This window comes from Salmo trutta, chromosome 3, assembly GCF_901001165.1.
Source record: "Salmo trutta chromosome 3, fSalTru1.1, whole genome shotgun sequence".
In the NCBI taxonomy this organism is placed as follows: domain Eukaryota; kingdom Metazoa; phylum Chordata; class Actinopteri; order Salmoniformes; family Salmonidae; genus Salmo; species Salmo trutta.
In genome coordinates, this window is record NC_042959.1 from 20,884,408 (window position 1) to 20,909,108 (window position 24,701).

A 24,701-nucleotide genomic window follows, 5' to 3' on the forward strand; every position below is an offset into this window, starting at 1 on the left:
ACATTTTTGACATGCGTTTTTCTGGATTTTTTTGTTGTTATTCTGTCTCTCACTGTTCAAATAAACCTACCATTAAAATTATAGACTAATAATTTCTTTGTCAGTGGGCAAACATACAAAATCAGCAGGGGATGAAATACTTTTTCCCCCTCACTGTACATACAGTATCTTCATATGTTTATCTACATCATTGTCTCTCACCTGTCCTCTTTGTTGATCTGGTCACCGAAGCCCACAGTGTTGACCACGGTCAGCTTGAGGCGCACATTGCTCTCCTGGAGCTCGTAGGTGTTGGACTTGAGCTGCACGCCTGGCTGGTTGTGCTGGGTGGGTTCGCCCTCGAACTTGGTGTTGAACAGGGTGTCCATGAGAGTGGACTTGCCCAGGCCCGTCTCCCCTAAAACACACACACACACACACCTTTCAGTTCATTCACCATTGTGTACTTTTTTGTGGACTCTACTATCTGGAGTTTGAGTTTGTGTGAGATAGTTCTACTAAGCTCATTAGGCATTCATAAGCTATATTCTTCTAGAGTCAATGGGTATAGGTTACAGTATATCATTAATGGAAATTAGCATTGAACAGCAGGGAATATTCCAGATTGGGACATTGTCAGAATAAATGTGGCCTTAAAAGATTCTCCCATACTGTACATTACAGGATTTAGTACATCCTGTTGAAAAGACTGCAGTTTTACAATTTGTACTCGGGCTGCAGAACAGATCTCTAATGCCACCAGAATGTTAATTATATGGACTCTTCCCATTTATCACTTCCCTATACATTTAGCTATGTGAGCCCCTCCCTCTGGCTTTTGGCAGGGGGCGCTTTTTAATGGAATAAAAAAGATGCGCTGCAGAAATGTCTAATAACTTGGGTGCCTTTAAGAGGGACTGCATTGAATGTGACATCTTGCAGCGGCACAGCACAACAAGCTAATCCTATGTCCACCACAGTTGATATCTAGAGCAGACCATCGTAAAAATGGCTGCATGGGTCTGAGTCACGGATGTCCTGATGCGTTCTGAGTAACTCACACTGTTCAAATCTGTCAGTCGAGTGAGAAGGCGCCTTCCTTTCCCAGTGCAAGAAAATCTAGTGGTACGTCCCAAATGGCACCGTATTCCCTAAGTAGTGCACCATATAGGGAATAGGGTGCCATTTGGGATGCTACCCCAGGCTTACTTCTGTTCATCAGACACCACATCTGCACACAGAGCACGCAGAGCTCTACACTGCCAACGGTATATTAGTCTTCCTTTCACAAGGCATCAGGCTTTCACTCTGAGTGCACACAAAATAGTGTAGGGGGGAGGGGGGTTAGAATGGAACAGCACAGTGCCAGATTCTCCCCTCCCATTTCCTGCATCTGAGAGAAAGTCCACCTCAGGTCATCGTCAAGATGTTTCCGTGGTCTCTCATCATCCTCATAGAAATTTGGCAGGGCTGGATAAGCAATGAGTATCTCGCTTGGCAGGGACCCAAGCTGAACCCCATGCTAAAGATGGGGCCCTGACATCCAAAGGTTTCCATTTGAATGTACCAGCAAAAAGCATAAGAAATCTAAGTCTCGTGAAGACAAAATGTTTTGCTCTCGATTCAGTTCTTGCCACATGCCTCCGGATCCCATTTCTGGGGCTTGAGCTGTAGGCCTGTGCAATTTTACAACTGTTTTGCTTTCTGGGATCCACACACACCAGACTTCATAGAGTAGACTGTAATAATAGAGGTTCTAGGGCTTCTGCCATTGCTTTTGAATGTTTTGAGTGCCACTGATAACTTTCAAGTAATTTAGAGTGTGGAAAATGGAGAGAGAATTATATTCTCTGTTTCCTACTTTCAACAAAATTGACCATTTGCTTTAAAATAAGGCTAATATATAAAAACTATATCTGTCAATAGGCAGGTTTCCATTGAGCCAGGTTTATTTAGACAAAAGCAATGTCACCAAAAGAATGTTTGCGACATGTGTAATGGAAAAAAAGGCTGTCCAATGAAAACGCGTCTTTTGACCAATGAGTAAAATTATATGTTCATTGTGTAGATAATCTTCTAAGAAAACCAATGGTCCAAACCTCATCTCTATGAAAATCTGTTCAAAACTTATTGGCCGTTTTACCCTTGTAGGATGGCCAAAATTAGGGCGAATAAATAATTGGAGGCCAGAGAAAACTAGTGTGAGAATTAAGGCTAACTGGCAGGTTCACCGTTGAACTCATCTTTCTTCTCCAATCCGGAGGACATAAAACAATATAGAGGTAAGATAGATATTGATTTTGAGACATGACATTATTATAGTTTATCAAAGTTCGTGTTCTTTTTCGAAGACTTCTTACAGAAACAAGCATATCTCTGTGAAATGTCAATGGAGCGCTGAGCATACCGCAAACGTTTAATTTCCAAAGTCTTTTACATTCAATTCAGCTCGTCATGCTAACTTAGATTTTTGCGAACCCGCAGAAACAACTTGAAGACGACGACCACAAATTATTTGGGTCGAGAAAGCGGCGCCGTTTTTGTTGAAAAAGCTGCGCCGCTCTGTAAACAGAGCTCGGTGCTCATTACCGGATATATTAGGTTACGAAGTCCGACCTTTTGGATATCATGTTAATGATATGGGATAAAAAATATAGGACAAAACACAACACGACAAGAGAGACAACACAACACTACATAAAGACAACATAGCAAGTCAGCAACACATGACAACATGGTAGCAGCACAACATGGTAGCAGCACAAAACATGGTACTAACATTACTGGGCACAGACAATAGCGCAAAGGCAAGAAGGTATAGAGACAACAATACATCACGCAAAGCAGCCACAACTGTCAGTAAGAGTGTCCATGATTGAGTCTTTGAATGAAGATATTGCGATAAAACTGTCCAGTTTGAGTGTTTATTGAAGCTAGTTCCAGTCGCTAGCTGCAGCAAACTGAAAAGACGAGCGACCCAGGGATGTGTGCTTTGGGGACCTTTAACAGAATCTGACTGGCAGAACGGGTGTTGTATGTGGAGGATGAGGACTGCAGTATATATTTCAGATGGGGGGAGTGCAGAGATGTGTCCTATAAGGAGCATTGGTGGCAAATCTGATGGCCGAATGGTAAAGGACATCTAGCCGCTCGAGAGCACCCTTACCTGCCGATCTATACTTTTAGTCTCCATAATCTAGCATGGGTAGGTTGGTCATCTGAACCAGGGTTAGTTTGGCAGCTGGGGTGAAAGAGGAGCGATTACGATAGAGGAAACCAAGTCTAGATTTTACTTTAACCTGCAGCTTTGATATGTGCTGAGAGTAGGACAGTGTACCGTCTAGCCTTACTCCCAAGTACTTGTATTGAGGTGGCTACTTCAAGCTCTAAACTCTCAGAGGTAGTAATCACACCAATGGGGAGAGGGTCCTTCTTCTTACCCAACCACATGACCTTTGTTTTGGAGGTGTTCCGAACAAGGTTAAAGGCAGAGAAAACTTGCTGGAAACTAAGAAAGCTTTGTTGTAGAGTGTTTAACACAAAATCTGGGGAGGGACCAGCTGAGTATAAGACTGCATCATCTGCATATAAATGGATGAGTGAGCTTGCTGCTGCCTGAGCTATGTTGTTGATGTAAATTGAGAAGAGCGTGGGGCCTAGGATCAAGCCTTGAGGTACTCCCTTTGTGACAGGCAATGGCTGAGACAGCAGATGTTCTGACTTTATACACTGCACTTTTTGAGTGAGTGAGTTAGTTAGCAAACCAAGCCAAAGACCCCTCAGAGACACCAATACTCCTTAGCCAGCCCACAAGAATGGAATGGTCTACAGAATCTAAAGCTTTACCCAAGTCAACAAAAATAGCAGCACAACATTGCTTAGAATCAAGGGCAATGGTGACATCATTGAGAACCTTTAAGGTTGCAGTGACACATCCATAACCTGAGCGGAAACCAGATTGCATACCAGAGCGAATACTATAGACATCAAGAAAGCCAGTCAGTTGATTATTGTTTTTCCAACAGGGCAAAATAGACATTGGCCTATAACAGTTAGGATCAGCTTGATCTCTCCCTTTAAATAAAGGACGAACCGTGGCTACCTTCCAAACAGTTGGGACCTCCCCAGCAAGGAGAGAAAAAAAGGTCAGAGAGAGGCTTGGCGATGATAGGGGCAGCAACCTTAAAGAAGAAAGGGTCTAAACCATCTGACGCAGATGTTTTTTGGGGTTCAAGTTAAAGGAGCTCCTTTAGCACCTCGGACTCAGTGACCGCCTGCAGGGAGAAACTTTGTAGCGGGGCAGGGGAAAAAGCGGGAGGAGCGTTTGGACTAGTCAGATTAGAAGGGCTGGGAGATGAGGAAATGTTGGATTGGCAAAGAGGCATCCAACAAAGAGCTCAGCCATATGCTCCTTGTCAGTAACAACCACACCAACATTAAGGGACATTGGCAGCTGTGAGGAGGAGGGTTTATTATCCAGGTGTTCCACCAATTTCCAGAACTTGGGGTTAGTGGTGCGTGCTTGTTAACAATACCACTGAAAATATAAAAAAAGGAGGTCCAAGAATCTTCGACAGAGGGGATCAAGCGGATTCTATACCAATTCAGGCCAGGCCATGAAGGAAGGTGGTTTATGCATTTCCCATTTTATGTCACCTAGCAGCACAAATTCAGACTTAGTGGGGCCAAGAGAGAGCTTAGGGTAGGTAGGGTACAGGCCGGTGTTGATGGTGGATGATAACACCCAGCAACAGTCAACAAAGAGCTATTTGCTTAATGCTTAAAACCAGCAAATCAAATTCTAGTCCAGACGCTCCTACTAAATTATTTTAATGGGTCTTTCTCCATTCGGATTGTTTTATACTGTTCAATTCAACTTCAACCTAAAATAATTTCCTGCATTAACATCAATTTCTGCACTCATCTGTGGTCATTTCCACACTTCCACGATATGGGCAAAAATACTAGGCCCTATTTTTAACCAAATGTTGCAATTGCGATTTAGATCAAAACACTTGGGTGAACTTTTAGAATCATGGAAATAGAATGTTTATTATAATTCTATAGTTAGTGGGCACTTTGAATATAGTGTTGTTTGGCATGACAACGAATGAAAATGCCATGGAGGAGTTATTGTGACAGGGTAGGAAACAAAGTGATGTTAAGTGTTTCCTAGGGGACCCTATAATATTTGACTACATTAAATCTTTATTCATATAGCCAACATATTCATGCTTCGCCAATTCCTCTTTGATTTAGAAGATACTGGACGTTACATGCTGGACGTTACATGCTGATTTAAGTCTCCGCCAGTACTGGTATCAAGCTGTATAATCTAGCGACATTTGCTCTGACTCAGTACTTTTATTAGCTAGCTAGCCAGCTAACTAGCGATTAGCATTAGTGGCTAAGACGATTTAGCTTAACTTGCTAAGAAAATACAAACTACCTGTTTGCAGATGTAAGAAACACAAACTAATAGTGTAATTATAGAACACTTGTGGATTTATATTAAGATCAAAGTGGAAACAACATCGTTGTCATCAACATTGTTGCATGTGCTGCATTGACCATGCAGACTGAACGAAAGTGTCTTGTGGTCAAGCAACAACAAATGCGCTCCTTGAGTGACAGGGTGGAACTAAGTCAGTGTGGAAAGCAGCATGGAGAGAGAGAGCGGAGAGGGAAGACTCAAGTAGCGGAGTAAACTATAAAAATGGACGTTACACACGGCGTATCACATTTAACAAACCAAACATTCAAATACCGTTATAGAAGGTAAAGTAAAAACCCAAACCGGTCCGTGCATAAATACCGGTATATAGTAAAATATGGTATACCGCCCAGCCCAACTACTGACCAGTGAGAAACAACCAAAGTGGGTCAAAGACAGAATGAATTAGGTTTACATTCACAGTGGAAACACAATACACAAATTGCGGAGGAGAATGGCTCCCATTTTGCCTTGAGGAGAAAAGGGAGGTTTCACGCATGACACACTCACCAATGCAGAGGATGTTGAAGCAAAAGCCGTGGTTGACAGACTTGTTGACCAGCTGGTCGGGCATGCTGTCAAAGCCGACATGGCCGGCGAGAGGGACGGCGCGAGCACCTTCTCCCTAAAGACAAGAGAACGATTTTGAGATTAGGAACACTGAGTAAAGATGTGTAATTAATCATTAACCACCAGGTATAATCACAGATACATATGAAACGGGGGTGGTACGTATTAGGCTATCGTAATTTAGGTTAACATAAGGCTGATCATAATAACATTATTATTTCACCTCAGTTTACACATTTCATGTAGAACATGACTACACAGCAATATGACATGTCAAACATTCCCTCCCACAACTACTGGTGGTGTAAATTCTAAGGCCCAAACTGTTGAAGTGTTAACCACAGCTACAATCTATGGTTTAAGCTACAATTTCGCTATTTTTGCCAGACTAGTTTCACACATTCCATTGTATTCTAGCAAGATAACACATGTCAGCTCAATTCTCAGGTTTAGAAACTCCCTCTGCAACTGGACTTCCTGACGGGCTGCCCCCAAGTTGTAAGAGTAGGCAAAAACACGTCTGCCACGCTGATCCTTAATACTGGGGCCCCTCAGGGGTGTGTACTTAGTACCCTCCTGTACTCCCTGTTCACCCACGACCGCATGGCCAAACACGACTCCAACACCATGATTAAGTTTTCTGACGACACAACAGTGGTAGGCTTGATCACCGACAACGATGATCAAGGAGGAGGTCAGAGGGTAGTGCGTATGGCCCAGTACATCACTGGAGCCAAACTTCCTGCCATCCAGGACCTATATAATAGGCGGTGTCAGAGGAAAGCCCATAAAATTGGCGGAGACTCCAGTCACCCAAGTTAAAGACTGTTTTCTCTGCTACCGCACTGCAAGCGGTACTGGAGTGCCAAGTCAAGGGCCAAAAGGCTCCTCAAAAGCTTCCACCACCAAGCCATAAAACTGCTGAACAATTCATAAAATCGCCACTGGACTATTTACATTGACCCCCCCGCCCCCTCCCTTTTGTACACTACTGCTACTCATTGTTTATTATCAATGCATAGTCACTTCACCCTTACCTACACGTACAAATTACTTCAACTAACCTGTACCCCCGCACACTCACTCGGTACAGGTACACCCTGTATATAGCCTTGTTATTCTTATTGTGTTACTTTTTAATTATAATTTTTTACTTTAGTCTATTTGGTAAATATTTTCTTAACTCTTCTTGAACTGCACTGTTGGTTAAGGGCTTGTAAGTATGCATTTCACGGTAAGGTCTACACTTGTTGTATTCAGCGCATGTGACAAATAAAGTTTGATTTGATCTGTGCTCTAGTTGTAATACACTTCCTGTTTCCTGTATGCTGACATATTTGCATAAAGCACAGCCTACTGTTGAAACCACAATGTCCATATATGGAAAGTAAAGCATCACATTTTGAGAGGGACTGTAGAACAAGGGCATTGTTATATGAGAGTAATATATGTATTATAACAGATGCCCCAACTTGATACAGGAGGACATGGATCCTACGAATCCAATAGGAAATGTTGTAGGCCTGACCCCAAATCCATAAGGGCCTAAGGAACTGACATGTGTGCCATCAATAGTGAATCAACTGAAACACAGCAACGCCACCACTAAAATGCCTAAATGTAACAAAATCTGCTTTTAAAATATATTGTGGCTTTGAGGCAGACTCCAAAATCCGCTCAGGTAAAAGGGGAGGTTGAAAATAGTTACACAAACTTGGGTAAACAGTTGTCAATTATTTGGATAGGTCGAATTGGGTTTAAAAAGCTGAAAGGCTATTGGTTAAACAGACAGTCTTTCTTGGTTAAACAGACAGTATTTCTTGACTCAACACACTCCTTAGCTGGCCTACATGTGCAGCATAACCAAACCCAAGGCCTACTTGGGGTCAAAAACACATCTGCCTTGCACAATGACATAACGCTTGTTGTTGACTTCCATTTATTGAGACATTTGTGTTGAATGAATTGCACAAAAAAGCGTTGATGTAGGTGAACATAACCGGAAAGCCTATTTAGTTTAGCCTACCAATCCTTCACCCAGTGATTTTTCAAGCTGACACATTCTGAAATTAAGTAAATCCCCTTTGATGAATCCAAATTATTAGCCTCGTTATTATTTATGTATATATCAATAATATGAATAATCCCCAAGCGGTTAACCTATATGATTCGTTATGCACACCAGACAACGCCCAGCAAAGTAACGGGACTGAGGACCAGAAACAATGTGATAGTCTACTAACATAATCGAACTCACGAGGGACGGCGGATATGCATGCAAATTGCAATGTCCAGAAATAAATACAGTCATAATATCCAATCAATAATACCATATCAATGTGATGTATAAATAGTTTGAACTGCGAAATGGAGAAAGGATGAGGATACTGGACCGCAACGATAACCAAGTAAGGGAACGCACGCGGGCAATAGCCTAAATCAAACAATCGAATGTTCGCGATCATTTTTATTTTGATAAACCATGCGGTTTCGTAATGAGCGATATTTATCTAAATACATTGTATCAATGCGATATTAACGTTGTAATAAAGAGGTAATTTGATAGGAGCTAACTTGTAAAAACAGTACAACCATGGAGAGGGGCTTTCCACCGACATGTATCTATGCTGTTTGAGTTCAATTCAACAATTACTCTAATGTATTAAGTTTAGCAAGTTACATCGGTGCCCTAGCCAAAGGAGCAGGAAAAGCATCCTTAATTATAGTACTCACCGCTTGCCTAGCTATTTCAGTGGCCGCCATGGTTATTTTTTGGGGATGAAGACCCTATGCAGGAAGCTGCATACACGAGAGTTGGCTTCATACACGAGAGAATGTACCACTTGTCCGCAGATATTTATATCAACAACAAAAAATATCCAAAATGGTCAGAGCATTAATTAAAATATCAACTTTTGAAAACGGGTGGTAGCATATCATTATACACTATGTTAAGCTGATAATATAACGTTTGCATAACCAACAAATGACATACATAACATTAACCTTAATTATATGGTATACCCCTATTTTCATTGGAACCTTCTGAGTAGGCTGGACCGGCTGGACCAATAAGATGCCATGAAATGCTCATCTTTTTGCTGAAATTGTCAAATATGTTGCCATTTTTATCAAAGCCAATAGCCTTTCCATTAAATTATAAGCTTTATAATAGGAAGATTACGATTTATCAAGGGGGAAACAAAGAAAAGAGATTGGGAATTTTATATCAGTGAAAATATTTTACATAAGTGATAACGTCAAGCAGTTTTATAAAGTGAACAATTGATTTATGATATTACAGAGCAAGTTTATTATCAGAACTAAAAAACACATTCAACACACTGTCTGCAGTAGAGGTGAATGACAATCACTAGTGTCATGGAAATTGTTACAAAGCAAGTTTGGTCGTTAACTGTTATCCTTGCTATTCGGGACCGTTGGGACGTTCCAACTCTGACTTTACCCGTTTGACGTGGTGAAGGTACGGTTAAGTGAGGGTTAAGGTTATTAGGTTATGGATGTCCAAAGGGTCCCGTATAGCACTAACCGTGCGACTGGCTACCCGTGCGCACGTAAACCAATGCAATGGGATGAAAAGGAAGCCGCGAAGACGTTTCTGCTTATACAAATCAAAACAAACGGACAAGCCCATGATACCGGACACGAATACGATCAAATGCACTCATATGACCACTAGCCACCAAACGGCAAGTCCTTGACACGGTATAATTTAGCACATTATAAGCAAGGTAACTGGCGCTTAAGTTTTGCACGGCAAAAGTATGCATGACTGCAGCTAACTAGCTCCAGCCAACGTTAGCATGCCACCAACTAACAGAGTGTCTCACGATGCAAATTAGCTAAGGTTACATCGTGGAGTTGAGAAACTGCTAGCCACCAACCAAACCAAAGGTTTTCTGAACATACTTGGACCCTGTCTTCACACATGTTTCTCTCGGGGACTTATGAAGTGCTCGAGACATACACACGTTTGTCTCCATTGAAGAACCTGCGACGCTCCGGTTCGCTTCAGGATTTGGGGTTAAATTCCATTGTGAGATTGTCAGTTTGTCATATTTCAATTACTCTCTTCTTTTTTTTTTACTCAGAGAATTGCACGAAGGAATTGGATGCCTTCCTTCAAACTATCAATGAGCTGATCATTGACCTGCCCCCAGAGATGGATGTATGAGTCTATAGCTTTGTACAGTTGAAAACTTATTCATCTGTATAATTGTTTTTTTATGAATAAAGTTTTAGTCTGAATAGTTTTCTAGTGAGTTAATTGTATTTTTGTCACGTTGGCTGCCAGAAATCTAGGACACTTGCAATATGATCATGCTGAAATGATCCCTTGGTTGTCTCACAAGTCAGTATTGCCTATACCTATTCAAGACTAATCCTTTAGGATATGTGTGAGCAGTGCTGTCAGTGATTCCTTGCCTGGTTCAAGACCTGTCTGTGCTGCTGTCTTGTCAACTCCTATGGCAATTGTAATGCCCCAATGGCCATAGGAGTTGGCATGACTGCAGAAACAGATCTGGGGCCAGGAGACCTGATTCCAGAGACTGAGCATGAAAATACAAGCTAGATAATGTAATTGCATGTACTCTCTACCTGCATGTAGGCTACATGGTATAGCCCACACCTAACAGTAACTCCTTATCTCTGTGTATTAATAAGTGATGAATTGGGAGTGAGTCAACATGGTGACTGGCTGTATTTTTTTTCTAAGTTTTACTTCCCTCCCTTTGAGAAGTTCACTAGTGGTCACGTGTGCTTGAGGTTGTAGTGCTGTTGGTTTAGTCATAGGAATTAGAATTGAACTTTGTCAGTTACTGTTGAGGCTAGGGGAGTGAGGAGAGAATAGGAAGTGAAAATTATTTTACATTTTTTTGGAGGGTGAACTTCAACTTTAAGATAGTTACAGAGAGCCTATCGGTGTAGAAGGGTGGTTGCTGTTGACAAAATAGGTTTACGCTTGAATAACTGGTTAAAGAGAAAGTTACAATGACGCGCGCTAAGAGGATATACGTAAATGCTTCTTGGCACACAAAGTAGAGTGATTACAGGTGAGCGGAACTGTTATTTATGACCTATCCAATATAAAGAAAAGCAGCATTTTTTTCTTTGTTTACATGTGAGTCTACAAGAGATGTCACTAAACTGTATGTTAATCACGATGTAGCCAATGTCTACAAGCCTGTGTAATTGGGCAACTGAAAACAGGAAAGGAGAGATCTAATTTGTTTTTTAAACGAGCAATGAAGGATTATTTTAATAAAACATGTTTAAGTTTCACAAAAATGTAGGCTTATATGCTATAACTTTATTGGGGAGAAGTACGTCTACACTACCATGTTCTTATTTTCAAAGACCGAATAGAATGAAAGGTTTTTGCTAATAACATGTATTTTTTACTAAATAATAAAATACAAAATGTGTATGACGAGCTTGTGCTACAAAATGAGTGGCCTATAGGCTAATAAACATTTTGTTGTTTTTTCAGAGACAAGTATTGAAGGTCCAATGTGCAATGGAGACAAGCATTTCCTTGTTTAATGCTATCCAAAATACTTACCTAAATTGAGGAAACGAGAAAAAGTTACTAAGTCAGGCAACATGTTTAACGGCACCAGCATCAGAGAGCCGACAGACAACTCGGTGACACATTTCCAACCCCTGCAAGACGGAGGCGGATTAGAGTCTGGATCTGAACCAAATAATAATGGGCAAGACTCCCATGTCAAGCAATCTGGACAGGCCAACGTCTTGGACCGCTTGTCTAGAGCTGGATTGCGGGCTTCCCCTGCCAGTGTCACTACTGCTTCGGCACGCAGATCAAGGCTGCAGAGACAGCCAGAGGTGTGTGACACCAACAGTAGCTCATCCGAGAGAGGCTCGCTCACACCCGCCATGCGTAAAATATACTTGAAGGACTTATTATTGAACAACTCGTCCAGTGGATTTGCGAGTGTTCTATCTTCTAAAGGTTCCGGTGCGTCTTCAAGGGAGATTGGTGAGGAGGAGGTGGAAGGTTGGGCTCTGTGCCCCATGGAGCATGCATGGATGTTGTCTGTTGTGGATGGAAACTATGAAACCATCATGGACTTTCTTTCCGAAGATTCCAGTCTACTTACCAGGAAAGATTTTGTCAGTGGGTTTACAGTGCTACACTGGTTAGCCAAAAGTGGCCAGGATGAGACACTAATACAATTGCTAAGGCATGCTGAGAAGGAGGGGATTCCAGTCAACGTGAATTTGAAGGGCAGTGGGGGGCTCACCCCACTCCACGTAGCAGCTATGCACAGTCGATACATGGTAATTAAAATTCTAGTCGGTGCGTTCGGTGCCAATATCGATGCCATGGATTACAATGGAAGGAAAGCGTGGCAATATCTGAAGGGCAACGCCCCTGAGGAGATGAAGGAGCTTCTTGGCACTTGGGATGATGAGCACCGTAGCGTGGGTCAGCGGAACACTAACAACAGTGCCACACTAGTACCCAAGTCAGAATTAAGTGATGAGGAGAGACACGATCCAGTCTACTTTGATCGGACTCGAAGGAATGACAGCTGGCGCGGCTCATTTAAAAAGTTGTTGGCTCCATTCATGTCATTTGTGAACAAAAATTAAAGGTCAGACGGTCACATGTTTCCCCACGCGAAATCAAGCGTTTTCATCATGACTCATTGAGTGAGCATCGTTTGTAAATACTTTTACGCACCCCTAGGCTTGGCGAAAAAACTGATTATGGGCTGCAGTGGAGCAGTTTTACTTTCATCTTCAGAATGTTCTGTATTCAACAATTGACATTAAATACACTGTTATTTTTGCCGGCATTCACGCGTGTGCTCTTGGTTTCTACACCGAAAGAGTTGTTTATCAACACTAATTTTGACACTTCCTGCAAATTATGGAAGCATAGGTGTAGCAATTGCTACAGAACTAGAGACATGTCATATTCTCAAATACAGCCTATCATTCTAAAAATGAACTTGTAAAGTAACAATTCTGCTTAGGGTGTTATGGTCGATTATACAAAGAACACTAGTCTTCGCTTCAATTACACTCTGGTTTCTTTGGATTGAACCTTTAGACTTGCGCCCATGTAAACCCATTCCTAATTAAACTAGATTGGACTTTCAATAGTAATGTGTTTAAGTCAGAATCACTGATCAATGCATTAGCCTCACTTAAGTGTAGTGCATTTGTAGGTTTTTAGTAGACAAAAATACATTTCGCCAGCAGAAAGGGCACAATTCTCCCCCTGGTGGTTAAGAGTAGAATAACCTGACCATTCCATATTTTACATTTTGGTTTGAGCTAACAATTCTGAAGTGACAGGGTCACTAGCCAGTCATTTAGTCAACTTATATGCCCTGTGACCCTACAGTGTAATGCCTTTATATTATCAAATGTAGATCTTTGCACTAATGTCCACTCTATCAAAGTAGGTAACACCAATGAAACATGGGTGGCAAATATTGGATGACATTAACTAGAAGCTTTCTACATTTTCATTCAAGCATTTCCAGAGTAAAAGGATGTATTGCAGTTTCCCCAAACTCAGTCCTGGGGACCCTCAAGTGGTGCACAATTTGTTTTTTGCTTTAACTACACAGCAGATTTAAGTAGTCAACTGATGATGAATCTTTGAATCAGCAGTGTAGTGCTATGGGCAAAAAAACTAAATGTGCACCCCTTGGGGTCTGCAGGACAGTTTGGGAAACACTGATTTGAGTTTTGAAAACACTCACATGGCACAACCAAATCTAATTTATCACAAATCTTTTATTGTCAAACACGAGCATAACCAGAGTATCTGTACAAAAAGACTGCTGTTCCAGATAGTATGGCTTCCTCTCCAGATCAGGGCCCAGCAGATGGAAGATGCTGGAGATCTGAAGACCTGTGCATTTACAAGCCCAGCTTGGTCCTCCTCCAGTGTCTCCTCTTGGAGTTATACCTGGAACATTGAAACCAGGAATGATTTGGACTGATAATAGAACTTCCAATCAGTCTCCATGGTGGCATTAGTTCAAAAAATGTTTTACGTTCCTCAGTATTAAGACAGTTTGTACTTAAGCTTGTCTAGCGGTTAACACTAGCTTGTTTCTACACAATAACTTGGCAGACATCCAAGGAGTTATTTCCATATGCCCAAAAGCAAGGAAATGAGGTTGAGGTACTGCCAATAGATTTCATCCACAATGCGGATGTTAGCCCCAATATGGTTGAAAGACATTCAAACTTACTATTGGATAAACAAGAACCACATTACTTCAGTAGACAGCTATGATACTTATCTCCATTGCTCTACTAAAAGAGAACAGTCACAGGTGATGTGAACTCCAAAGTGGAAGGTACATTTAATCATTAACTATAATTTTACTAAATACATTAATGCAGTTAAAAATAAGTTGTTGGTAAAGGGCTTGTAAGTAAGCATTTCACTGTAAGATCTACACCTTTTGTATTCAGCACGTGACAAATACAATTTGATATTGATTTGATTACTCTCAGCAGGATTAATGACACCACTCCCACTGAAAGGAAGCACTGCAATTGCAGACCTGCTTTAGATCGTCATATCGTGCATTCAGCACCAGTTACACCGTACAGAGGGAGGCTAGGCAGATAACACACATACCTGATCTTGTTGCCAGTCTTCATTCTGATCCACTGTGGAATTGGCCTGTTCTGCTTCTGCTTCTTGGCGAGAAAGCGTTTGATCCTGAAAGTCTTGTGGGACGACTGAAATGAAGAGATGAGCCATGTTAACTAGCTAAACCTGCATTTATTTAATCACGTGCCAGGCGTAACTGACGTGTTTTTCTAGCTAACCCTGCTAGCTAGCGTTTAGCACTTGTTACCGGTTGACGAGTAAGTAGAAACGTTACAATTTTGACATTTATGAAAATTAGGTTAGTGTGACAACTTATTGCAGGCAGGTCTGCTTACATAACTTAAGTCAATTTTTCAGTAGACACCGGCTTGGTTCACACGATACTAAAATGTAATTTTCTAAGGACTCAATACTACTATCGGAGACAATATAAAGTATTTCGGTGTGGCCGTAAAAAACACTATGCGAATGATATGAACAAGTACGGATTTCACTTAATTGGACAAGGATGTTATAAGATTTTAACTTACCATTTCGTGCACAGTCCTTACACCACAATGGCGGAGGCCGAAGAGAAAGAAGGAGGGGAAGCGGTGGCGATGTATGCAATCTGAACCAATCAGGGTGGAGAAAAGTCTTGCGCTACGCGCCCACAGCGCCATCATGTGGATCCCTTCCGCATTGCATCGACATATCTGTACCACTTGTAAAAAGTACGAGTTATGATTTTTCTCTCATGAAACTATTTACAGTACATACCAATCTGGAATAATGAATAAATCCCATACACAATTTAGATCAAAACATTATTTATTTCGGTCATTTTTCACTGTGTTTAGCAAGGCTACATCAATTATGAAAGAAACAGAAAATGTTTATTCCAATTCGAATTTTGTTAACCATACAGTAGCATTGTTTATGTATGAAGATGCATATATGTATGACGGGGAAGGCCACAGGTTAAAGTTAATAGTCACCCATTGGGGGTTCCATGTAGTCTCAAATCAAGGCATTGCTCAGTTTAATATGTACAATGAAATGGCTATTTCATTCTCCCGAATCGGTGAAATAATATAACTTAATATTGTATTATTGTTTTGTTACCTGTACAGACTATTTCTGTTGCTTATTTGAAAAACTAGATATCAGTCTTGTATACGTGTTTGATTGTTTGTCCCCATGACACTGTAGACGCGGATGCCTATTTCACCAACTCAATATCCCCAGAATGAATCTAACGTAACATAAATTAATAACAGATTTTAAGAGTTTTTTCCGAGGATGTTTCAGTTGCGCGATTTTACGTCTAAGGTGTTTGGTGCAGTATCTCTCAAGTAAAAAAAAAAAAACAAAATCCACAAGGTGTTGTCTTACGCAAACGATGTTGGCGCTGCTGGGCAGGTCTGTCTCACTGTCTATGCTATTGGATAAATCGCAATTACTGCAGCTGTTCACCCCATGTTAGTGGGCAAATGGTCGTCAAACAAAAACCCAAACCTTAATTTACCCGTTATAGACGAGACTGACTTTATGACCAAATGTATCCAATTTACACGTTGTCCATTTTGACACTAGAATAACTGTTTGACTCATATCGATGCCACGTAGGCCATCTTCAAAGGGATTCGTTGCTTTTTAAAGGCAGTCGCTCCTTAAATGTACAGAGTATAAACCTAAAATATGCCTAACAGTTAACAAAATAGATTTTAATAGATGCAACAGGATATCTTTAAATCAGTAATCTCCTATACTGTTCCGAAAGTAGAGAATGTTGTATTATATGTGATAAAAAGAGAATACACAACCAATCAGGGTGAAAGCCTATTCAATATAGGAACCGTGCTTTGCAACTGTGTAGCACAGACTGTGTACCAATACTGTAGTAAGGTCACTTAAAATTCATGTGGTCCTAGAAAGCTTTGGCTTTGTCTCGTTGTGCCCTTTAATCAAACTCTCGCAAACATTAAAAGGAAGTGCTAACTTTCCCTTGATTTTCTTCAGAAACAAAACTAAGAGGGGCACATTCAGGCACTGAGGGGGGCACCATGGTCACATCCCTGCCTCTGGTTGTGAGTGGGAGGACGGGATGTGGCTCTGCAGGAGCCTCTCTGGCACCAGTTTGCTTGGCTCAGAGCAAATCTCTCTCCCTCTCCTCACTCGTTTTATCATTCTTTATTTGTGGTCATTTTTTTAATCATTCATCTCCCTTCTCTTGGGATCTCTTGCTCTCACTTTCTGACTTTCTCTCCCCAGCATGAGATTCTGCTCCTCCACCACCTCGAGCTCCTCGGTTCCTAGCACCTGGCTGGTAAAGCTGAATGGCAGGCCGATCCTGATGCACAAGGGAATAAAATAACTATGGTTAAGAGACAAAAAACATTGACAAAAGTATTCAAGAATGTGATCAGATCAACATAGGTAATCAGAAGAAAATGGTATAAAAATAATAAAAAGTATCCCGATTACCCAAAGTCAAAACATCAGGTCAGAATTATTGATTGATACAGAAAAATGTATATTTGACTACATTCCAACAAAGACTGAAGTTACTACCTTGTTTCTTAAACGATCTCTTTTAGCTTTCTCCTCCCTCAGTGTTTCTTCTGACTTTTTAGGCTTATCGGTATGGCTTGAAGTATGGCTTACAGAGTCTCCTGCATTCTCGCCCTTTCTCTTTTCCCAGACACGATCCCCTTTCTCCTTTTTCCCTTCGTCTTCTCGCTTTCTGTACGAGTTCTCTCCGTCGTGTCGTTCCCTCCTCCTTCGTCGATCCTCATCCTGTCGTCTGATGCGCTCCTTCTCTTTCTGCCGCCGTTCCCTCTCCCTGTCTCGTTCTCGGTCCCTGTATCTTTCTACGTCTCGCTCTCTGAAGTCTTTGTGTCCATCTCTATGTCCCTCTTTGTGACCATCTTCATCAGCTCTGTGAAAGACAAACACATTAACATGAATAAAATATAAGCCTTAAGGATCTGACCCTTTTTTTCAAATTTTCGCCTAAAATGAAATAGCCAAATCTAACTGCCTGTAGCTTAGGACCTGAAGCAAGGATATGCATATTATTGATTCCATTTGAAAGGAAACACTGAAGTTTGTGGAAATGTGAAATTAATTTAGGAGAATAACACATTAGATCTGGTAAAAGATAATTCAAATTAAAAAACATGCATTTGAAAGATGGTACAAAAAAATGCAAGAGAAAGGCCATAATGTATTATTCCAGCCCAGGCGCAATTTGGATTTTGGCCACTAGATGGCAGCAGTGTATGAAAAGTTTTTGACTGATCCAATGAACCATTGCATATCTGTTAAACGTTTTATCATGACTGCCAAAATGTGTCTAAAAGGTTTATTACTACATTTAAGTTCATAATTGTGCACTCTTCTCAAACAATAGCATGGTATTCATTCACTGTAATAGCTATTGTAAATTGGACAGTGCCGTTAGCTTAAATTCTTGTTAATCTTTCTGCCCATATCAGATATGTCTATGCCCTGGGATTTTTTTTGTTACCTACAACCTCATCCTAATCACATTAGCTCAACCATTGCGCAGGGACACACACACACACACACACACACACACCTATCCTGTAGAGATTTTAAAGACCTGTAACAGCTAAAAAAAAAAAATGCAGGGACAACTTACTTCCGTGATCCCCTATCCTCCCTGGTTTCATGGTTTTGGCGCTTCTTCATATCAGAACCCCCAGGAGCTCTGTCGTCTTTCATCTTGTCCTTCTCAGGTTTCTTTGACTTCTCTTTAGGCTTTTCCACATCCACGTCATCTCCCCGGTCTGGTTTTCTCAGGAGCTGAACAGAGACAAACGCATTACCAACATGAAAAAAGCAGTCTGTTATTCTGCTACAATCGATTCGGGATCCCCTGTATCATCACGCAGTTGAGTAGTTTCAAAGGATTCCTCCTTTCCATACCTTGATTTTTGGCTCCTCCTTTGCCTGGTCTTTATCCTTCTCTGCAGATTTGTCTCCTTTCTTAAACTTCTCTGCTTCTTTGCGCTTCCTCCTGTCCTCCTCCCTCCACTTCCGACGTTCCTCGTCCCGCTGGCGCTTCCGTTCTAGCTCTCGTCTTCTCCTCTCCTCTTTCTTTTCCTCACGGATTCTCTGACCACCAGCAGTCAACGCCACATGAATAGTCTGTCCAGCCTCATATACCATGCAAGAGAAGCACAGCTAAAATACATAGATTCCAAACTGGCTATACATACCTGTTTGTTCTTCAAGAAGTCCAAGAGGGGAGTCGTTTTCTTAGCTAAAGGCGGAGAAAATAAGCAAAATCATCTATTACTGAAATACCCCTTTGGCAGATTACTTGATCTCACATTAACACTCATCTAGCGTGTTTCAACTGGCTTGGATTTCAACCAAATGGAACCAGAAAATGTTAACCGCCATGTTTACATACCTACTAGCTCCTTTGTTTTAGCCTCTATTTCCTCCAGTAGAGTCTCAGGAGTGGATGTAAACTTTTCATCATCACCATTATAAATCTCCAGGAATTTCTTGTAGTCAGCATCTAAAGAACAAACAGTGTCTCAGTGGGACATTACAGCTAGAGGATCTACACTGAACAAAAATATTAAAATGCAACAATTTCAAAGATTTTAATTGAGTTACAGTTCATATAAGGAAATCAGTGAATTGAAATAAATCCATTAGGCCCTAATCTATGAATTTCACATGACTGGGAATACAGATATGCATCTGTTGGTCACAGATACCTTTTAAAAAAATGGTAGGGGCGTGGATTAGAAAACCAGTCAGTGTCTGGTGTGACCACCATTTGCCTCATGCAGCATGACATCTCCTTTGCATAGAGTTGATCAGGCTGATTGTGGCCTGTGAAATGTTGTACCACTCGTCAATGGCTGTGCAAAGTTGCTAGATATTGGCGGGAACTGGAACACGCTATCGTACACATCAATCCAGAGCATCCCAAACATTCTCAATGGGTGACATTTCTGGTGCGTGTGCAGGTCATTGGAAGAAAGGACATTTTCAGCTTCCGGGAATTGAGGACAGATCCTTGCGACATGGGGCCACGCATTATCATGCTGACAATGGGCATCAGGATCTCATCACGGTATGCCTGTGCATTCAAATTGCCATCGATAAAATGCAATTGTGTTCATTGTTCGTAGTTTATGCCTGCCCATACCATAACCCCACCACCACAGGGCACTTTGTAAACAACGTTGACATCAGCAAAAACGCTCGCACACGCGACGCCATTTGCCCAGTACAGTTGAAACCGGGATTCACCTGTGACGAGCACACTTCTCAAACGTGCCATTGAAGGTGAGCATTTTCCCACTGCGGTTGGTTACGATGCCGAACTGCAGTCAGGTGAAGACCCTGGTGAGGATGACGAGCACACAGATGAGCTTCCCTGAGACAGTTTGACAACTTGTGCAAACAGTTTCATCATCTGTCCGGGTGGCTGGTCTCAGACGATCTCGCAGATGAAGAAGCCGGATGTGAAGGTCATGGGCTGGCGTGGTTAGCTTCTTGATATGCTACACATTAGGTGGATGGATTATCTTGGCAAAAGAGAAATACTCAGTAATGGGGATGTAAACAAATGTGTGCACAAAACTTGAGCTAAATACGTTCTGGGGTCTTTTATTTCAGCCCATAAAAACATGGGAACAAAACTTTACATATTAAGTTAATAATTTTGTTCGGTGCATTTGGAAAATATTCAGAACCTTAACTCAGTACTTTGTTGAAGAACCTTTGGCAGCGATTACAGCCTCAAGCCTTCTTGGGTATGACACTACAAGCTTGGCACACCTGTATTTGGGGAGTAGCTCCCATTCTTATCTGCAGATCCTCTCAAGCTCTGTCAGGTTGAATGGGGAGCGTCGCTGCACAGCTATTTTCAGGTCTCTCCAGAGATGTTAAAAAAAAATAAAAAAAAAAAAAAATCGGGTTCAAGTCCAGGTTTTGGCTGGGTCACTCAAGGACATGTCCTGAAGCCACTCCTGCATTGTCTTCGCTGTGTGCTTAGGGTCGTTGTGTTGGAAGGTGAACCTTCGCCCCAGTCTGAGATCCTGAGCGCTCTGGAGCAGGTTTTCATCAAGGATCTCTCTGTACTTTGCTCCGTTCATCTTTCCCTCAATCCTGACTAGTCTTCCAGTCCCTGCCGCTGAAAAACATCCCCACAGCATGATGCAGCCACCACCATGCTTCACCGTAGGGATGGTGCCAGGTTTCCTCCAGACATGACGCTTGGCATTCAGGCCAGAGTACAAGCTTGGTTTCATCAGACCCGAGAATCTTGTTTCTCACGGTCTGAGAGTCCTTTAGGTACCTTTTGGCAAACTCAAAGCGGGCTGTCATGTGCCTTTTACTGAGGACTGGCTTCCGTCTGGCCACTCCACCATAAAGGCCTGATTGGTGGAGTGCTGCCGAGATGGAAGAACCTTCCAGAAGGACAACCATCTCCACAGAGGAACTCTGGAGCTCTGTCAGAGTAACCATTGTGTTTTTGGTCACCTCCCTGACCAAGGCCCTTCTCCCACGATTACTCAGTTTGGCTGGGCGGCCAGCTCTAGGAAGAGCCTTGATGGTTCCAAATTTCTTCCATTTAAGAATAATGGAGGCCACTGTGTTCTTGGGGACCTTCAATGTTGTAGGCATTTTTGTACCGTTCCCCAGATCTGTGCCTCGACACAATCTTGCCTCTGAGCTCTACAGACAAATCCTTCAACCTCACAGCTTTGTTTTTGCTCTGACATGCACTTCCAACTGTGGGACATTATGTAGACAGGTGTGTGCCTTTCCAAATCATGTCCAATCAGTTGAATTTACCACAGGTGGACTCCAATCAAGTTATAGAAACATCTCAAGGATGATCAATGGAAACGTGTGGCTCAGTCCCGTGTGGCTCAGTTGGTAGAGCATGGTGTTTGCAATGACAGGGTTGTGGGTTTGATTCCCACGGGGGACCAGTACGGAGAAAAAAAATTATGAAATGTATGCATTCACTACTGTAAGTCGCTCTGGATAAGAGCGTCTGCTAAATTACTAAAATGTAAAATGTAAAATGAAACAGGATGCACCTGAGCTCAAGTCTCATAGCAAAGGGTCTGAATACTTATGTAAATAAGGTGTTTGCAAACATTACTAAAAACCTGTTTTCACTTTGTCATTATGGGGTATTGTGTGTAGTTGATTACATATTTTTTATTTTAATACATTTTAGAATAAGGCTGTAACACAAAACGTGCAAAAGGTCAAGGGGTCTATATCCAAATGCATTGTACATGGTATGCAATTGCAACCAACCATATAATGACTAATGTAACATTTTCACCTTCATCGATTGTTCCACTTTTGGCATCCTTTTTCTTACTCCTTTTTTTGGCAATCTTTTGAAAAGGAGCAAATTCAACAATAGCTGGATACTCCTGCCCTGTTGAAAACAAAGGGGCAACACTAATACACAATTCACTCAGAAGTTGCTGCAATGTAGGCTTATATTGTGTGGTTCTTATTAGATGTCAATCTTAATTTTTTACCCCTTTTTCTCCCCAATTTCGTGGTATCCAATTGGTAGTTAGTCTTGTCCCATCGCTGCAACTCCCGTACGGACTCGGGAGAGGCGAAGGTCGAGAGCCGAAACACAACCCAGCCGAGCCGCACTGCACTGCTTCTTGACACAATGCCCGCTTAACCCGGAAGCCAGCCGCACCAATGTGTCGTATGGAAACACCGTGCACCTGGCGACAGTGTCAGCATGCATTGCGCCCGGGCCGCCACAGGAGTCTCTACTGCGCGATGGGACAAGAACCTCCCTGCCAGCCAACCCCTCCCCTAACCCAGACGACGCTGGGCCCCATGGGTCTCCCGGTCGTGGCCGGCTGCGACAGAGCCTGGACTGCAACCAGGATATCTAGTGGCACAGCTAGCACTGCAGTGCCTTAGAACACTGCGCCACTCGGGAGGCCTAAAACGCCAATCTTTTAATGAACTGAAATGAATCACACCTCTATTATCAATGAACACATATCCATCAAACCGGTCTCTGAAAAGGACAATATCTTCCTGATTCTTGAAGTTGATGTATGCTCTGGCGAAGACGTGGGGGTACATGCTGTACAGGAGAAAAGCTAAGTAAGTAACCAGGGTACCAAATATGTGATTCTGACAGACAATGGTAATCAACAGCAGACTATATGCACCTGCTGTCATTGGAGAAAAATTCGAGGTAGTCCACTTCTGGAAGTGGCTGCAATTGATCCTCCAGTTCCTCCTTGGTTATGCTAGGAGGCAGACGTCGGATAATGATCTGTGGAAAAACAAGACACTCAAATGTTAGCCAACTTATCAACTGAATATCCGAGCCTTCAAAGCCAGATGGTTAAAATAGCAGCGTTGGTTTTTAGCTAAGTATTGGTTAAGTTAGCAGGCTCACTAGCTAAATACACATAACAAAAATATAAACGCAACACGTAAAGTGTTGGTATCATGTTTCATGAGCTGAAAAAGATCCCAGAAATGGTCCATACGCACAAAAAAAACATGTCCTTATTTCTCTGTTTGCGCACAAATGTATTTACATCCCTTTTAGTGAGCATTTCTGCTTTGCCAAGATAATCCATCAACCTGACAGGTGTGGCATATCAAGAAACAGACTAAACAGCATGATCATTACACAGGTGCACCTCGTGCTGGGGACAATAAAAGGCCACTAAAATGTGCAGATGTCACAAAGCCACAGATATCTCAAGTTGAGGGAGCATGCAATTGGCATGCTGACTGCAGGAATGTCCACCAGAGCTGTTACCAGATGAGAAATTAATATTACATTTGCCATAAACTGCCTCTAAAGTTGTTTTAGAGAATTTGGCATTATGTCCAACCAGCCTCACAACCGCAGACCACGTGTATGGCGTTGTGTGGGCAAGCGGTTTCATGTCAACGTTGTTAATAGAGTGCCCCATAATGGCGGTGGGGTTATGGTATGGGCAGGCATAAACTACGGACAACAAACACATGCATTTTATTGAAGGCAATTTTAATGCACAAAAATACCGTTGGGAGATCGAGGCCCATTTAAGGCGTATGTGACCAACAAATACATATGTATACCCAGTCATGTGCAATCCATTAGGGCCTAATGAATTCATTTAATTTGACCGATTTCCTCATATGAACTGTAACTCAGTAAAATCAATGAAATTGTTGCGTTTCTATTTTTCTTCAGTATAACTTAAACATCTCTTCAATATGCGACATTCAAAAGCTAGCTAACGTTAACCAAGTTCAATTACAAAGGTTAATCACGCCAGCTCTACTAGCTAGCTTGCCAGCAATACAGGAGTAGCTAGCCTAGTGAAATCCATGTAGCTAGCTAACATTAGCTATTTTGCCTTAGCTAGCTAGGTGGCTAATGTTGTTAGCTGGCGTACCTTCGTCATTGCTTCTTTCTTCTCCGGCTTTGGCTTCTCCGTTTTTTCAGTATCTTCGCATTTTATCTCCATAATTTTCTCAATCGGACGAGTGTTTTCCTTGTCCTCTTTCATCGTTATACCATAAACCTGTTGCAATCTACAGTCCTGTATCAACTTTTTTTACTTGCTTGTTTGCTAACGATTGTTGATTGGCTTTTGGGAGACCAAAGATTATGGATATACTGACAAGATACATCTCTCTACGCCCTAACAATGGGAGCCGTTGTCCACAAAGCGGCACGGCGGGCTATCTAGCTCCCGCCTATCCTTTCTTTGGATTGGTGGATACATCTCATTATTGTAATCATGCTTTAATATTCGACGAGGGTTGTTGACGTCAACTGCCTGTATTCAATTGAGATGCGATGCTACTGACCTCGTAACACGAATATGCATAGCTATTTCGAGACATCTCCGATATAAATTGTTTTTCTCACAGTTGCCGGGATGTTACGTGTCCTACTTATATCAGTACACTCGTAACAACTTAAGCATCACGAAACTTATATTCGATCAAATAAACCTCACGTAGCAAATAAGCCATTATTTT

The 24,701-nt window shown here is 41.8% G+C and overlaps 4 protein-coding genes and 1 non-coding gene across 11 annotated transcripts in view; 1 reads left to right on the forward strand and 4 right to left on the reverse strand.

Annotated features, from left to right (window-relative positions):
• The window catches only part of LOC115169983 (septin-6), a 33,324-nt gene extending 24,518 nt beyond the window's left edge, over positions 1-8,806 (reverse strand). For all 7 annotated transcript variants that reach the window (XR_003870958.1, XM_029726172.1, XM_029726188.1 and 4 more), the window contains exons 1-3: positions 8,777-8,806; positions 5,984-6,098; positions 202-397 (exon numbers count right to left, since the gene is read on the reverse strand). Coding sequence is in view for 6 of the 7 variants with exons in the window: in XM_029726172.1 (XP_029582032.1) it covers positions 202-397; positions 5,984-6,098; positions 8,777-8,806 (341 nt within the window). In the remaining variant the exon portion in view is untranslated. The remainder of the gene's footprint in view (positions 1-201; positions 398-5,983; positions 6,099-8,776) is intronic.
• A 1,975-nt stretch (positions 8,807-10,781) lies between these two features.
• sowahd (sosondowah ankyrin repeat domain family d) lies at positions 10,782-12,888 on the forward strand. Its single transcript, XM_029726218.1, has 2 exons — positions 10,782-11,118; positions 11,556-12,888. The coding sequence occupies exon 2, from the start codon at positions 11,669-11,671 to the stop codon at positions 12,680-12,682; it is 1,014 nt and encodes a 337-aa protein (XP_029582078.1). The 5' UTR covers positions 10,782-11,118; positions 11,556-11,668; the 3' UTR covers positions 12,683-12,888.
• A 932-nt stretch (positions 12,889-13,820) lies between these two features.
• On the reverse strand, positions 13,821-15,352 carry LOC115170018 (60S ribosomal protein L39). Its single transcript, XM_029726235.1, has 3 exons — positions 15,206-15,352; positions 14,700-14,803; positions 13,821-14,015 (listed from the first exon to the last, which is right to left on the reverse strand). The coding sequence occupies exons 1-3, from the start codon at positions 15,338-15,340 to the stop codon at positions 13,967-13,969; spliced, it is 288 nt and encodes a 95-aa protein (XP_029582095.1). The 5' UTR covers positions 15,341-15,352; the 3' UTR covers positions 13,821-13,966.
• Positions 14,501-14,629, reverse strand: LOC115189582 (small nucleolar RNA SNORA69). Its single transcript, XR_003876954.1, has one exon. It is a non-coding gene; the product is annotated as a small nucleolar RNA SNORA69 (small nucleolar RNA).
• A 115-nt stretch (positions 15,353-15,467) lies between the features above and the next one.
• upf3b (UPF3B regulator of nonsense mediated mRNA decay) lies at positions 15,468-24,389 on the reverse strand. Its single transcript, XM_029726150.1, has 10 exons — positions 24,110-24,389; positions 22,880-22,986; positions 22,685-22,791; positions 22,012-22,110; positions 19,099-19,209; positions 18,902-18,945; positions 18,609-18,797; positions 18,322-18,485; positions 17,229-17,595; positions 15,468-17,007 (listed from the first exon to the last, which is right to left on the reverse strand). Exons 1-10 carry the CDS (start codon positions 24,221-24,223, stop codon positions 16,870-16,872), a joined length of 1,440 nt encoding a protein of 479 aa, XP_029582010.1. The 5' UTR covers positions 24,224-24,389; the 3' UTR covers positions 15,468-16,869.
• Between the last annotated feature and the right edge of the window lie 312 nt (positions 24,390-24,701).

Coding starts and splice junctions, on each gene's coding strand:
- upf3b (XM_029726150.1), bottom strand. CDS start 24,223: ATGAAAGAGGACAAGGAAAACACTCGTCCGATTGAGAAAATTATGGAG. Junction 19,210..22,011: donor AAGTGGAACAATCGATGAAG/GTGAAAATGTTA, acceptor TTTGTTCTTTAG/ATGCTGACTACAAGAAATTC. Junction 18,486..18,608: donor AGGAGGAGCCAAAAATCAAG/GTATGGAAAGGA, acceptor GTCTCTGTTCAG/CTCCTGAGAAAACCAGACCG.
- LOC115170018 (XM_029726235.1), bottom strand. CDS start 15,340: ATGATGGCGCTGTGGGCGCGTAGCGCAAGACTTTTCTCCACCCTGATT. Junction 14,804..15,205: donor TAAGGACTGTGCACGAAATG/GTAAGTTAAAAT, acceptor TCTTCATTTCAG/TCGTCCCACAAGACTTTCAG. Junction 14,016..14,699: donor AAGACTGGCAACAAGATCAG/GTATGTGTGTTA, acceptor TCAATGTTCCAG/GTATAACTCCAAGAGGAGAC.
- sowahd (XM_029726218.1), top strand. CDS start 11,669: ATGTTTAACGGCACCAGCATCAGAGAGCCGACAGACAACTCGGTGACA.